At 41.4% G+C, this 15,405-nt stretch overlaps 1 protein-coding gene across 1 annotated transcript in view; it reads left to right on the plus strand.

The window, feature by feature from the left end:
- The window catches only part of cox10 (cytochrome c oxidase assembly factor heme A:farnesyltransferase COX10), a 34,553-nt gene that overhangs the window by 15,823 nt on the left and 3,325 nt on the right, over positions 1-15,405 (plus strand). The window contains exons 5-6 of the mRNA XM_026178219.2: positions 11,098-11,168; positions 14,947-15,179. Of these exons, the coding sequence (XP_026034004.2) occupies positions 11,098-11,168; positions 14,947-15,179 (304 nt within the window). The remainder of the gene's footprint in view (positions 1-11,097; positions 11,169-14,946; positions 15,180-15,405) is intronic.

The raw sequence follows: 15,405 nt of genomic DNA on the forward strand, positions 1-15,405 counted from the left end.
GTGTGCTTTCAGCTCCTGCACATATTTGAAATTTAAAAAGGTCTCATGCCCGGTCTACAATGACTGTTATTCTGGCCATATTCACCCAAAGTCTTCAGTACTTCATTATGTAATCACAAAGGATAAACTGAACAGCTGAAAAATGCCACAGCTGATATTTTGCATATAAAAAGGTTGTTTTATGTGATCGTGGTTGCCCTTTTAGTTTTGCTCATAATGGTCTCATTTAAAAGCAGAAATATCCTCCAGGTCTACTTTGTCATTACAGTTATTACCATGCTAAAACTTAACAAAATATGGGGCAAGAAACAAAAGAGAAAAAGATCTGATAATTAGGAAAGCCTTTGAGTACATAAACTTCATTAGCGCTTGTGTATACTTTTAAATCCATGGATATTGACAATGTTATACAATCACTTACCACTTCTTGCTTACTTACTGCTGGGATGGAGCTACTTTTGCCTTGAAACTGTCTTAATTTTAGCACAGACCCAACAAGGTGCAGCAAACTTTCTCCAGAGAATTGTGTTCCTATTCATATGATGGCATCCCGCAGTTGCTACAGATGTTTTGGATGCACAGATCTCCTGTTCCACTGCATCCCAAAGTTTGATTGAGATCTGGTGGCTCTGGGGGTCATTTGAGTACAGTGAACTCGTCATGTTCAAGAAACCAGTTTGGCATGATTTGAGCTTGGTGCATTATCCTGCTGGAGACTGTTATTCCAGTACGTATGCTGTGATCGTAAAGGGATGGACGCGATCAGTAACAATACTATGGTGTTTAAATGCTACTCAGCTGGTACTAAGGAGCTTAAAGCGTTTAAGGAAAATATCCCACATGCCATTAAACCTCCAACACCAGCCTGAACCATTGATAAAAGCTAGATGGGTCCATGCTTTCATGTTGTTTACATCAAATTCTCACCCTGACGTCTGAATGTCACCGCAGAAGTCATCAGACCAGGCAGTGCTTTCCTATTTTTCAGTTCTGGTAAGCCGTGCAAATCGTGGCCTCAATTTCCTGTTCTTCGCTGGCAGGGGTGGTGCCTGCTGTGGTCTTCTGCTGCTGTAGCCGATCTGCTCCAAGGAAACAAGTGGTTGTTTGAGTGTCTGTTGCCTTCCTATCAGCTTGAAACAGTTTGGCCAATCTCCTCTGAGCTCTGGCATCCACAATGCATTTTCACGTTTTTACTGACAATGGTCTGCACATCTTGAGCGTGTTTGCGAGGGACAAAATGCTCCGTTTGACCTTCATACGGTTGTCTAAACTATGTCTACATGACTAAATACATTAAGTTGGTTAGATGTTTGCATTAACAAGCAGTTGAAGTGGCTTTTTTTGGGCATGTATCTAGTGCCACGCAGCAAATGCTACGATTTATGTGGGTGGTAGCACTGCAAGGGCAGACACAAGACTTAGTAAGTCTGTCATGCTTGTGCTCGGATATGACATTTTAGAGACGCGTCAGTTCACCTCTTTATCCTCCACCCGTCATTCCTCTCACCCGAGGAAGCTATTATTCTGTGTTGGGTGTGTGATAGTTAAAAGGATCTTTGGGCATTTGATGACACGGCAGCCTAGCAGACTCTGTCATGTAGTAACTGCTGATTACTGCTTACAATACAGTTCAAAGTGTGCGTCCCTGGGTGTATACGTACATATTTGCTCAGGCTTTGACGTCTCCATTCATTTCTTTCAACACCTTATATGAGGTAACACTTTTTGTTTTCCCCTCACCTGGGAATCACAAAGGGATGGTGAAATCAAACTTGCTTTTTTATCATCTCTACACTATAATATCACTTGATTGCGTGTTGCTGTACATCGCAATAACCATTTTCTCTCTTTCTAGTCTCGCCCGTAAGCATCACTTTTTCATCCCACAAACAAAACTGGTGTAATCGCTCAATGTAGCCCCCATAACATAACTCTGCTTTGAAGGGGCTTCTGTAATTAAGGCTTTGTTGTCATAGACGTTCCCCTAAATTAATGCTCATGGCGGTTTGTGTTATAAGAGAGCTCACTTGATTGTTCAGATTTAATTCAGCAAAGAGTCTATCTGTGTCTGATTATGCGTGCCTACATGCTTCCAAAGCAAAAGATGTGAATGCATAAAAAAGGGCTTTTAACTGTAAAGGCTGCACCATTAATATAACCTTGTAGCGACTCATTCAAGCAGAAGGACGTAGCAGCTGCTGTGTTCCCATTCATTTTACACCCATTCAACTGTAATGAGTTTCAGAATGATAGACATCTAAAAAAGTACCCTTAGGTGGTTATACCCTATATGTGTGTGTGCATTACATGCAAAATGTATCAGATCCAGTGAATTAAACATTTAACATCTATAGGCTGGAATTGGTACTAATGATACCCGGTAATAGGGGTAATAATTGCTTACCATGAGACAGGGTGAGTAGGGGAAATATGGGTCTGATTTTCACCAGCATACAATCATAATGGCACTTTTTTAAATGTGTCATTGGGATTTTATTAATACTATTATTCAACATTATGGTTTTAATGATAGGTATTGACTTACAGTTTTTAACTTAACCATTGGTTTAGTGGCCCAGGGCTAGTAAAAAAGGAATACTTGGCAAATTGATTGGCCATCTGCTGGCCCTCAGATAGTGATGGAGTTTCCATTTATCAGTTCACCTTTGAAGTAAGTTAACCTTGAATAGCAAGTAATTTTGAGAGACAGTGTTTTTACATTAAAGTATCACTAAAATACTTCAATATACCACCCATGGTTTAAATGAGAAGATTAGCAAGTGTTTTAGCTGATCCCATTCATTCCTCAGTTGTTTCACACAATGATCGCAGAACTAATTTAACAAGTAGCTTAACTAAGTTAGTCTGTAGATGAACTATATGGTCATTGAGATAGCTTGGAGCAGAGTTGGAAAAAAAGGTGTTTATGTTGAACACAGCTTAATTTATTATCCATACTCTGTGCTCTTTAATGCTATTGTGTTTTTTTTTTTCAAATTCAAATCAATTGTTGAGTCAGGCACAGTAGTTTCATATCTGGCCTTTTACTGTATGACACCTAATTAGTGACTGGTTGTCTCACGTGGACATACTGACAGATTTTTTTGGGAAAAAAACAGCATTTAAATTAGTTTAAAAGACTAAAATTGAATGCTGATGAGCAGATATACTGTCTGTTTGGTTAACCAGCTTTGTAGTTGTTGCAGCCAAGTGTTTATGCAGCATTCATTCTAGGGTTTCTTTATATTGTGTACCAGTTGACATGTTAAACCCCCTTTCCTAGTAAAAATTAAAGCCTGTAAATTGACATTTGCTGATAATTCGATGACAGTTAGACAATTAGACACATTTTTGCAGTCATGATTTTAACTTCTCCTTGAGAACCTGTGCTAGGGCTCATAGACTCTACAAGTTGTGTTGTGCCACATCCTGACAGGAAGAATATTTGTTGCTTTCACAGGACAGATAGTTGACAGCTCACTTCTAACCCATCAAGATGCTAACTGGTTGCTTTTCCACTTGAGAGGATAGTGAGGGAGATGAGGAGGCACAGATAGAGAGACACAGTGAGAAGGGATGGGTCTCGGGGGTAAAGCTCTGGCAGTGGAGGAGGACAGACTCTGACAGGAACTTTGTTACCCTGTTTACACGCTCTCCTCCTATTTGCTCCAGCAAACAAGATTGTCACTCACGGATAAATAATTTAGTCCCGCTGCTTCTTGCCACTGTTTACTGTCAGATCCCTTGCATTGCGTGTATCTGCATATGTTCTGCCTCCAAATACACATAGTTCAGCTTTTTCCTATTGTGTTTCCTGTCGCTTTAGAAATGTCAAACTGAAAAGGGGGGGCTGCCAGATGTTATCTAAGACTGACAACCACAACTTTTTGTGGTTTATAAGCACGTATGTAGCAGTTGAGTTATGCTAAACATATTGACGCTGGTATGGCTAACTAGGTATAGCTGTCAACCTATACACTGTAAGGTGAATGTAGAGGCCTGGGTTCCAGCCCGGCCCTGTCTTTCCCCTGCTCTTCCTCTCACCTTTCTTGTCCTCTTTCCAAAGTTCTATTCCAACAAAGATAAAAAGAAATGTATAAAAGACTAAAAATATATATATACATCCTGCCTTTTCTTCACAAATGTGACCAGTTTTAAGTTTTTCTTTAAAACCCTTATCATCTTCCACCCACAGTGCTATGGGTAAATAGGGAAGTACGGCTGTAAATAAAGGTCTATACCCAGCCTTGTCTTCTTCTCGTCCTCATTTTGATTTGAAAGGCTTGTTGAATGAGCCTGTCTAGAGATGAAGAATGGATTTTACCACAGGTCACTGCCACAAATACAAATCTATCAGAGGCGGTGATGGCTTCTGTCATGTTTTAGAGAAGAGCGAGGGCTTTCATATGTGTCCGTTCCCTATTCTATTTTCCTAGCATGTATTTCTTCCAGATCGAGCCGTATCTGAGCCATATTGAAGCAGGCACGCACACACACACACGAACACCCATTCACACTCATTCCAGTCTTCCTGTGGTCAGACACAGCTGCGGACGAAAAATCTAAACACTCACATTCTCTCAAACATACACATGGTCATGCACATGTCTCTTTTTCAACTGCACCCGAACTGTTGAGAGGCTTTCAAACTGCATGTCATGTCAGTCACACCCTCACAGTTACTTCCAAATGCACACTGATGGCGGAAAGGACTGTTTATTTCTTTTTAAACAAGACCCCCCCCCCCCCCCCCCCACACACACACACACACACACACAGCCCAGTTCTATGAATTCAGCTTTCACTATTTTATTTTCCCACACTTTGTGAGACTGAATAGAAAGCAGTCAAGTGTGCCCAAAGTTAATGGTAATCAGAAACTGGACTGAAATACCCTCATTAGTAAGAATGTTAACTTATCAAGCTGAGACTAGCGATATGGCTGGCCAGCTTTCCAAAGGCATTCCCCTTGTTTGCATAGGTGTGTGTACTGTAGAGTGAAAGTAAGGATCTCACCCAGCGTGGTCAATATCTAGTTCTGTGAGAAATTATACCGACCCCTTCCTACTTTTCTACTTGGAAAACTACTGGGAAATTCATCAAAGGATAGAGCCGTAAGTCCAAGTTTAAGGATTTTACATTGTATAATATTTTAATGATCTGAACGTATCACTAAAATCGCAAGTTTACTGATCTTGGGTGCTATGCACTCTTTCTGAAATCTGTTTGTGAGAGTGGATGCTTTAATCCCAAAGGTTTTCTCCTCTTCAACGTCTCCCCGCAAGAGTCAGTCTTGTAATCTGAGCCCTCCTTCACACTAGGAGGCACTGTGGCCTAGTCATAATACAGTGTAAAAGATGAAAATATTGATAGTTTATGACACGCAGGGAAAGTAAGATGAACTATGGCATCACTTCTAAACCCATATTCCCACAATGCTGGGTCCTAGCAGCTTAAACCGGTCTCCTGCGCACAACAGAAATGGATAACTCATTCATCTTTAGTTGTGCAGCAAAAACTTTCCTTCTGGAGGCAAAGCAGCAGCTGTCAAACCCTCCTTTGATCAAATGAATTAGAAGAAAAACATGTATGAAAAATCCCCTGCATTTCCTTTCTTTCTTTCTTTCTTTTTGTTAAAGTTGCAGCACTCCATCCTTCTTCATGCTCCAGGCACTGAGTACAGCATGCCTCTGCCCTGCAGTAAGATTTCCCAGATCCTGCCCATATCTTCACAGGCAACGGGACTGATTATCGGCAGGGCAGAGGTAATGCAGCTCTGCCCGGCATTAATTGGCTGATTAACATGGGGACAGTTTAGCGCTTCACTGTCCCACACTCGGCCCATTAATCAAGAGGGATGCTGTGCCAGCTGAACCGCTGCCAACAGCTCCACACAGACCACTATAAAGAGAGCTGGAAGAGGTGTGGGTTCAGCACACAGCTGAAAGGGAGACGTGATCCACGCTTTGGCCAGACAGAGTACTGCAGTCTTTAAAGTGGTGCGTGGGAAGAGACTACGCTATACAGCAGCACTGAGTGCGGCTGGATTTCAGAAAGCTAAGAATTATGGGATGTTTCATTTCAGGTAGTTGCATGCTGTTAGAAGGCTAAAGCTAATAGTCTAATTCTGAACACATACGTGTAACGAGGGAAAGCAATCAGAGCTTTTTGTTTTTAATCAGACAAGCTCGTCTAGTGCCATTGATCACATGAAGAGCCTCAGACACATCTGCCAGCTGTTCATATGCAGCATTCCAGACTCCGGAAGACATTTTTATCTTTCCCTTTCACTGCAGATAGTGTGATCTAAATACTGCTATATGCAGAAATGGAGTAAGGGAGATGCCCTAAGGTGACGCAAATATTAAAAGTGCTGCGCTTCTCAAGCAGTTTTTTTTTTTGTTTTTTTTTTGTTTTGTTTTTTAGCATTAAAGAAAATCCTGCATTTACATTTTCTGGAAACAAATCTTTTCTCTAGCTGAACATGTGTAGCTGAATTCATATTAGGACAGTTGTCTCTTGTGGTGTGTCTCCTTTGCCACCTCGGGCTGTGGCTCAGGAAGTAGAGCAGGTTATCTACTAATCGGAAGGTTGGTGGTTTGATCTTTGGCTGATGCAGTCTGCATGCATAAAGTATCCTTGGGCAAGACACTGAACTCCAAGTATGAATGTGTGTGAATGTTGGAAAGAAAGCGCTTAGATAGAAGTGCTTGTGTGAATGGTGAATGGCATGTTGTATAAAGCACTTGGAGTGCTCAAGTAGAGTAGAAAAGTGCTATATAGAGGAATCATTTCATTTACCTTTTTTTTCCAACCACTTATAAACCACCAACAACCCATCTGTATCGAGGCTTTGCTGTCCTCACAGACATTCACAAAAGGCTCATCTTTGCAGTACTAATAAGTACTTTGGCAGTGTATAACAGGTTTTTCAGGGAAGCAGTGTAAAATTAGAGCATTACTCAAATAGTTCCAAGCCACTTTATTTGCCTCTCAGTTGCATTTTTTGTGACAGCACAGCTCATTCGCTAGAAGTGGAAACCCCTTGAAATAACCTTGATCTTCCATACCATTGTTTAGTGTTGTGACTAGTCAGGTCGCATGCCCTGTCTGCTTTTTTTCTTTTCTTTCATTTGACTTCCAAACATCACGAACGTCTGCCAGAAACATTGAATTGACTTCTGAGGAAAGCTTAATCTATGTAAATCTTTGGCTGCTTGTTTGTCAAGTGGCTGATCAGAGACAGTTCACAGTTGGTGCTGAAAGGGCTTTTAAAAGCTCTGATGCTTTTCTCTTCTTTTTTTTTTTAAAGTAGACTTGGCTCGCATGCAGCGGAGCACCACCCACCCCTGTGGATGTTTGACTCTGCTATTCAACTGCAGTGCGCAAACAGGTGACAGTCTTGACAAGTGATGACTTGCGATTGTTGGGCTTACCCGTGCACCTGGGTTTTTTTCGCCAGAACAAGAGAGGGAGACGCTGTTGATGGCCAGCTGATGTTTCTGTGAGCCAAAGCCATACAGCTGCTTAGTTGTGTCTTTTCGCCCTGTGTCTGTGTTTAGGCACACTTTTGCCTCCTGAGTAAACAGAGTGTACTTACTGTAGCACTCCTCTCTTAACCATCGCTGCACTTCCTATTGTTGTTTTTGCTTTCAGATCAGAGATGTGTAAGCGGTCAGTTAACATCTAAATTTGTCTTCTGTTGTTCATTCTTCTTAATTGTTTTACAGGCCAACTTCATGAAAGGATTTTTTTTTGCACATTTTGTTAAAATATGGCCTTAAATTATGCTGCCTGAGTGTTTAAATTACAGTCATCAAACAGATACACTTCTGCACAAGAATAGGAAATGCCTCCCCCAAGCCTGTTATCAATTGAGCCCTGGTGGTTGGCGGTGGATCACGTTCTGTCTTTGATAGCTCAAAGGATCTGGCAGCTGAACACCCCCTCTCCTTTGCCTTTTTTCTCTTTGGTCTCTCCTGCTCTCCATCCTCATCGTCTGGCAGATAATTGTCCCTACAGTTAGGGGTTTTGTGTGTGCGTGTGCGTTCATAATTGAAAGCAGCACTCATGTCCATAGCTTCCGGTCCTACACCAGTCTTTTATTGTATATCCCTAAGCTGATCCATAGGGTTGGAAATGTTGTCAGTTTAGTCATTTCTTTAGCTGGAGCTAAAGATGCAGTTTGTTTGTTGCAGCTACGCAGATTATTATAAATGGCCTATTTTCCTACACTGTTCAGCATTGTCAGGAAATGAATGATGAGTGAACAGTGGCGCTCTTAAAATAAACAGAAACCATCCGTTTCAATTAGACGTCATAGTGTATCAGTGAGTGATGTGAGCAGAGCTGCATGAGGTTAAAAACAAACAAAAAAATCCCCCAAAAACTCAAAGATCTGTTTATATCTTCTTCTGAGGCTTTGTCCACATGCATCACAGCTCAAAATGTACTTTATGCATTAGCATATTGCTCATACCAAAAATAAAAAGGCTATCAAAGTCCTTTCCAAACCTTGTCACAACAATCAACACTCTTCTTTTCACTTTTTTTTTTTTTTTTTTAATCTGGGGGGCATACATTTTTATTCAAAGCAGGGTATTTTTATATATCTCGCCACTAAACACATTTTTATTTTTAAATATAAACCCTACTCTGGTCTTAAAGTGGAGTTTGAAACGGTTTCTAAATGCTATAACCGTCATCCACAGTCAGTTAATTACACAATCAAGGTCTCGGTGTAGTTGAAGACCTGTCAACAATTACAAATCATTACAAACTCGGGACCTACCTGTAGCAGCACACGCGCACACACACAAAACACAACTGGCCCAGTTATTTTAATGCCACCACTGTAACACATGGCGATGTTGGGCGGAAATAATGACATGGGTTGTGAAGGCCGCTAATGCGAACCAGATGAGGCAATTCGACTTAAAAGGCAGAGAGGGAGGAACACGAGCAGGACTGGACAAACTGTGAAATGACAACACGGCTCACGGAACAGGATCGGCCGCGTGACATTTACGTATCAGTCTCTGCAAATGCGCACGACAGCATGATCCAAGCAACGGGAGAGAGATAATTTACTTCACTTCATATGTACAGTACAGGTGTGTTGTTACGCCTGTGGCTGAACAAAAGACAGTCCTGTTGTGCACAGAATTTGTGCTTTTTTTTCTTTTTTTTAAACCAAGTGGGATGATGTTATTGGAAACTAAGTGGGTCCTTTTTATGTGAGCAGTGTTGCAGTGAGCTTGGCCCTGGGCCTGCCTGAGGCCAGCTTCAGTCCTGTTATGTTCTAGCCTGGCCGCAAAGTGCATTTCTCTCTCATGCGGCCCCTGACCTCCTGACGCATTTCCTGACCCAGGAAATAGAATTAACACCTTGGCCTGGGCCTTCGGGTCCTACAGCAGCATACGCAGCTGTGCCATAGCCTAGTACAGTCCAAAACCAAGCAGACCAGTAAAGCTGAAACAAAGATGGAAAACAGAAGACAGAAGTTTTCTTTTGAGTGCATGAAGATGGATTATTATTAATTATAGGCTCAGTTTCCCAGACATGGATTAAGCATAGTCCAAGTCCCTTTTTTTTGAGTTTCAGACTAGGCCTAATCCAAGTGTAAGAAACTTGTTCTTGACTGTTAAACGTTTTATTGGACAGTTTTATTGCATTGCAATTTTAGCAGTAACTGCATCCAAATAAGGAGCTAAACTTTACCCTCAGTTCCAGTTTTGTTCTTTTATCTTGAGATGGGATGTAAAATTGTGACTAAAGAATAGCTGTATCATGTGCAAACAGGCGAAATTAAGTACTTGTATTATATTGTACTATTTGAAATGTGTGTAGCATTTCGCAGCTCTCATCTGAATGGCTTAGTGTGCCTCCCAACACCGAACATAGTGCAAACTGATGTAAGGGGACCACAAAGATGTTTGATCTTTCCATCAGTGTTTTTTACTTCAAATTACAGTCGTCTATTATGAGAGATCTTCTGTATCAGAGATTGATGGTGTGGCCCACTCCCTAATGATATTAGAAAAGAAAATCTATATGATACCAATGGTGGCACATTCCTCCAATGTTTTTTATGATATGATTTTAATGACTGCAGTAAATTTGGTAACTGGGGTTTAAGATGAGAAAAGTGGATTATCTGTTTATTAGATATTTTATGTGAAACATATATCAGGAGAGATGGACGTCGATATTCCATAGTTCACATGCTTTATCTGCTTTTTTCGTTAGTCAGATGCTTTATCAGACAAGAAACACACACGTATGTTCATTTTCTCACTTGCACACAGATACGCGCACACACAGATTAGCCAGTTCCTGCATTTAAGCACCCCATATGTTTGCGTTTTAGTCACACATTGCCAATCTCATGGGAGCACTTTGAAGCTTACTCCTCCAGAGCAGATCATAAAACGGGAGTATAAGTAGTTTTTCACATAGTTGTATCCCAGAACACTCCCACCACTACCACCTCCCACCCAACAGCTAGCTCACTGCCTCCACCTTCCACCTCCAGTCCATTTACTCTTAAAATGCAGTGTGAGCTTTCGATTCAGAGAGTTGCTATGACCGTACATAAAGCGGGTCCCATCATATCGGTTCTGTTCCTATGCTGCAGTAGAAAGGCTGACATTGGCAGTAACAGTGAAAGTCTCCCATGTTTGCTCTATGAGGCACACTATATTATGTACATTTCTGTGAAAGCTTAACCAGTATGGGGTTTAGGCTTTTTTTTTTCTCCTTTTTGCATCTGCATAATGTTTGAATTAAAAAACAAATAAAAACATGTTTGTCTGGGTCTCAGCCCAACCTTTGCATCTCAACAATATATTGAAAACTCATTTTAATTTGACAAACTGCATCTTTTGAATTGCAATGTAGAAAGTGTGCAAGAATTTACCTTAAACATTTTGCAAAAGTTCTCATTTCATAGACTGATAAATATTCTCCGCTGCATGCCGTACAGAAGATAATGTCTCACAGGACAGCTCCTCCTTGTTTCTTCTTGTCTGGTGTCTTGTATCTGGAACTTGACTGTCACTTTCCTGCACTAACCCACTTGTTCTTCTGTCTCCACAGTACTTCGAGGTGCCCTTTGACTCCAACATGAACAGAACAAAGAACCGTCCGCTCGTCAGAGGACAGATCAGGTAATATTTTCCTTCCTGCATATTAAACACTGTATGATTGATTTGGTATAGAACTACCATCGGTACGTTTTATCCTTTTAGAAAGACTGTAAAACAAATTGCCAGAGAATGCACATGAGGAGTGAAGTGCACCAGCTTCACCACGAGTTTGGGTTGAGTTTAGTGCAGCGACACTGTGTGACAGCTGCTCAGCCACCCTGACTAACTCTTGTACATCTCACTGGGTGAAAGACAAAGTGTGTTACTGTTTTCTTGCTCACTGACCTGATCCTTACCTTGTGCCTTAGCTGGATACTTTTCCTGGGGTGAAACGTGATCTAGCAGCTTGTGATGTCAGAGCCTCTGCGCACTTGCAGGCGATATGATGATTACTGCTTAAATAAAACAGTAGCACATATTAATTTACACCTTTCAGTTCCAGCTTTCCTTTTTGAGTTATTGTGGTGTTGAACCAGAGCAATAGCTGTTATGTAGAGAGACCTTAGCTGCCAGGAAGAGAAATGCATGCCAGCACTGATGAGCCTCTGCTCTCCACCTGTCAGGTGTAATTTGAACTTGTCAGCAGGTTGGAAAGGAGGGTGATGAGGTTGAGATGAGGTGTAGGTTACCTAACCACCCTCACTGTGCTACCTCTGCTCTTTAGATATCAGATAACCTCTGTTTTGGTGCTCAGTGAACTATGTGGATTGCCACGCTCCTACAAATCTTACTCAGTGACTGGATATGCTGGTCTCTGCTTGCCCCTTTTGAAAGACTAGCACCTTTAAGCAGCAGGCAAACACATGGATTTTCACTGATGCATAAACCCAAACAGACTACAGGTCTTCTTCAACCATTATCATTGCCAGGAAATTGCCTCATTTGCCGTTCATTCTTACAGGATGAACAGCTCCCCAAGAAATAAAGCAACCTGTTGATGTGCAGCTCTCTAAATATAGACTGAATGTCCACACGATCTTTTTTTTTTTTTTGTTTAACTAAAGATTCTGTTAGTACCATGACTGGTTCTTCACCCACACCACAGCTATCTCATCCCAGTTTAAGGAATTCTCCATTGACATGCTGTTTAAAAGTGTACTGGTGCTGCTGAGGTGGTTATTGGAAGTGCTCTCCCTCTGTCTAAACACAGCCTCTCTTCTCTGGCTTTTAGCCTTCGTTTGACAAGAGGAGGTGTACGTCTGTCTCTGAGATTCACAAAATAGCTGCATCTCTTGCTCATTGTTTCTAGCACGTCTCCCTTCTCCTCATTCACACATACAATCTCGTGTGGAGACAGAGAGCAGATTGCAGGCCGGACTGTCCTGTCAAACAAGCCATCAGGAAGCCACATTTTACACATCTCTGTGTTGCCTTTAGGAAAGCGCTTTGTATGAGTTAAATTGTGTTACCCAGCTTTGTTTGTCCTTACTGCAAAACCTGCTCCGCCTAGTGTGATGTCAGTGTTGGATGTAGTTTGTTGTGTTACATCAGGACAATACTAGTATATCATCTTTCCCACCTTTTTTTTTTCTTTTTGGAAATGTGAATGACAGTCACCCTCTCTTAGTTGTGGTCTTGTCAAATTTGAGGCTTCCAGATGTGGTGAGGCAGTAGATCATTTTGAGTATCTCTAAGGAGAGCAATTCAGATTGCAACTGTTACAACCAGAGTTGGTTACAGTGTGGAAATCAGCACATACTTAAGTCAGAGTGGGATTTCAGAGTTTCAAAGTTTTAATGGATCTGAGACTACTTATTTATTTATTTATTTATTTAGGACAGTGCATGTTAATGAACATAAATGTAAAAAAAAATTACATGAATGCAAAGATACCAGATTATAGCCAAGGGCTAATTTCCATCTGTTGTCCTTAAGCATAAAAAATAGACATAATAATTCATAAAAATTCATCATTCATTCATAATAAAAACTCCATCACCAAACTTACACATACACACCATTCTGTTCCCAAATAAAACATTAAAACTATACAACTCATACATGATCACACACTTGATTTGTCCATAACCAGTTTTTAACCTTTGCCTTAAACAAATTGAGTGTAGAGCATTCTTTAATGGGTTGAGGAAGACTGTTCCACAGATGGCCTCCCTTAACAGAGAGGACGTTCTGCCCAAATGCTGTCCGTCTGTGGGGTATAAACAAGTCTCCTCGGATTGAAGCTCGAGTGGTCCTGTCTGAGCTTTCTTTATGCCTAATGAACTGCTTTAGTGGTGGTGGAGCAAGGGAGTGTAAGACTTTATATATTAAACACACTCTTTTAAGTTTCACTAAGTTATTGAAGTTCAGTAATTTATGTTTTTTTTAACACATGACAGTGGTGGTGGGAAGTCTGTTTTTTGTCAAGTATTTTTAAACTTCTTTTATAAATGTTTTCAATAGTTTTAAGTGTTGTTGGACAAGCAAGTGACCAGGACGTCAAACAATACTTACTAGCTTTTATAAAGCCATCAATGCATCTCAGTTTTACCAACAGATTTTATCAAACAACTATTTCAGTAACGTGAACTAAACTTTGAGTAATTTAATCATATTTACAGAACAGTATACAGTATTACATTTATTTAAATGCTAGTAAAATGCAAGGTAACTGAAGCGTAGTCACCCTCAGTGCTTTTTCAACTAAATATTCAGTTTTTGTGTGTAAATTTCAACAAAACGAGTAAGAAAAACAGGTTTTGAATGTTTTCTTGAGATTTTTGTGGCAGATTTCATGTCAGTGGATCAGTAGGCTGTTTTTAGTAATATGTGAGTGGTGTTGAGTCTTAGAAGGTTCCATAAATCTGTATTCAGTTTCCAGTTTTACACCAGTCCCTCAAGCCGCTTTATTTCTGGTCAGGCTTGAATAGAGAAGGTTTGCTTTCCACAGTTTACTTTGCGCTCTCTGACCGTTTGAGTGCTTCACAGATTACAGGGCTTTAAGTAGATTCATCTTGTTTCTTCAACCTTATGGGTGTTTTACATTTGGATCCATGACCTTGATTGTGGTCTAACCAAAAGGAAACCTGTTGGGCTTTCTGTATTGACATTAAGAGCCTGACGTTATGACTGCGGCTGTGTCGAGCTGTAAGCAAAGGACACTAAACCCACCTCAGGCCATGTGACGCACTCCCTTCCCTGACCCCCACTGAGCCAGCCCAGAGCCAGGCTGTCAGCTGCCCAAAGCCAGCCTGCACGGCCCCATCTCAGCCCACATAAAAAAGACATAACACCACTAATCACATTAATGCTCCAATCCCCCTGTATGGCCACACCACCAAAATAAAAGCCCCGTTTGCTTTCTGAAGAAAAAGGCCTGCGTTTGGTCAAGATTTTAATCTCCTCCCTCTTTAATTTATGAAGCATTTACTGGTGAATTTGAACCAGACGTTGCCATCGCTGCTTTCAGTTAAAGATGAGGGGTGAAGGAAGAGGAGGAGGAAGCCTTCATCCAGCTAAAAGCCTGAGCCACAGTGGTTTCCTTCAGCTAGTTTTGATCTCTGGTGCGTGCACATGCTCTTCATCTTGCGGCGCTACTTTTATCCCTGACAAACTCTTATCAGATGAGTGTCCTCCATGCCTCCTGTTTTGAGACTCAGCCATGCTCGGCTGCTGACTGCTGGCCCCCACGGGTCTGCGTGTGTCTGTACTGAACATTTGAAGCTATTATTGTCTTATCTGGTGTCTGTTAGAAAGACTTAGGAAACATTATCAGCACACTGTTCCCATGCTTTCACCTGAGCTTTGTATAGTCGATATAGCTGACTCCCTCTCTGTTTGTCTCCCTTCCTTATATCAGCCCCCTCCACGCAGTGTCCTTTGCTCTGGCCTGTGGAGTGCCAGGAGTCGCTCTGCTCACGCTGGCAGTAAACCCCTTGACAGGCTTCCTGGGCGCCCTCAACATCTTTCTCTACACCTGTTGCTACACACCGCTCAAGAGACTCAGCATCACCAACACGTGGGTGGGTGCCGTTGTGGGGGCGATACCTCCTGTGATGGGCTGGACTGCGGCCACAGGTTGTCTGGAGCCAGGTATGAATGTAGCATTGTACTGTTCTGAGCTTCTTACATATTTACCCTTCTTAAATAACACCCATATTATCATTTTTAAGGTGCTGTTATTACAACCTTTCCCATAGGTGTTCAGTTGGGGTGAAATCTGGAGACTCCAGAAGAAGCCCAGAAAATATGATTCACATAGTTGTAATATTCAAAATTACACTGTTATGTCCCCGAATGAAGGGACGCGTTGCAAGCC

This window comes from Astatotilapia calliptera, chromosome 8, assembly GCF_964374335.1.
Source record: "Astatotilapia calliptera chromosome 8, fAstCal68.1, whole genome shotgun sequence".
NCBI lineage: Eukaryota > Metazoa > Chordata > Actinopteri > Cichliformes > Cichlidae > Astatotilapia > Astatotilapia calliptera.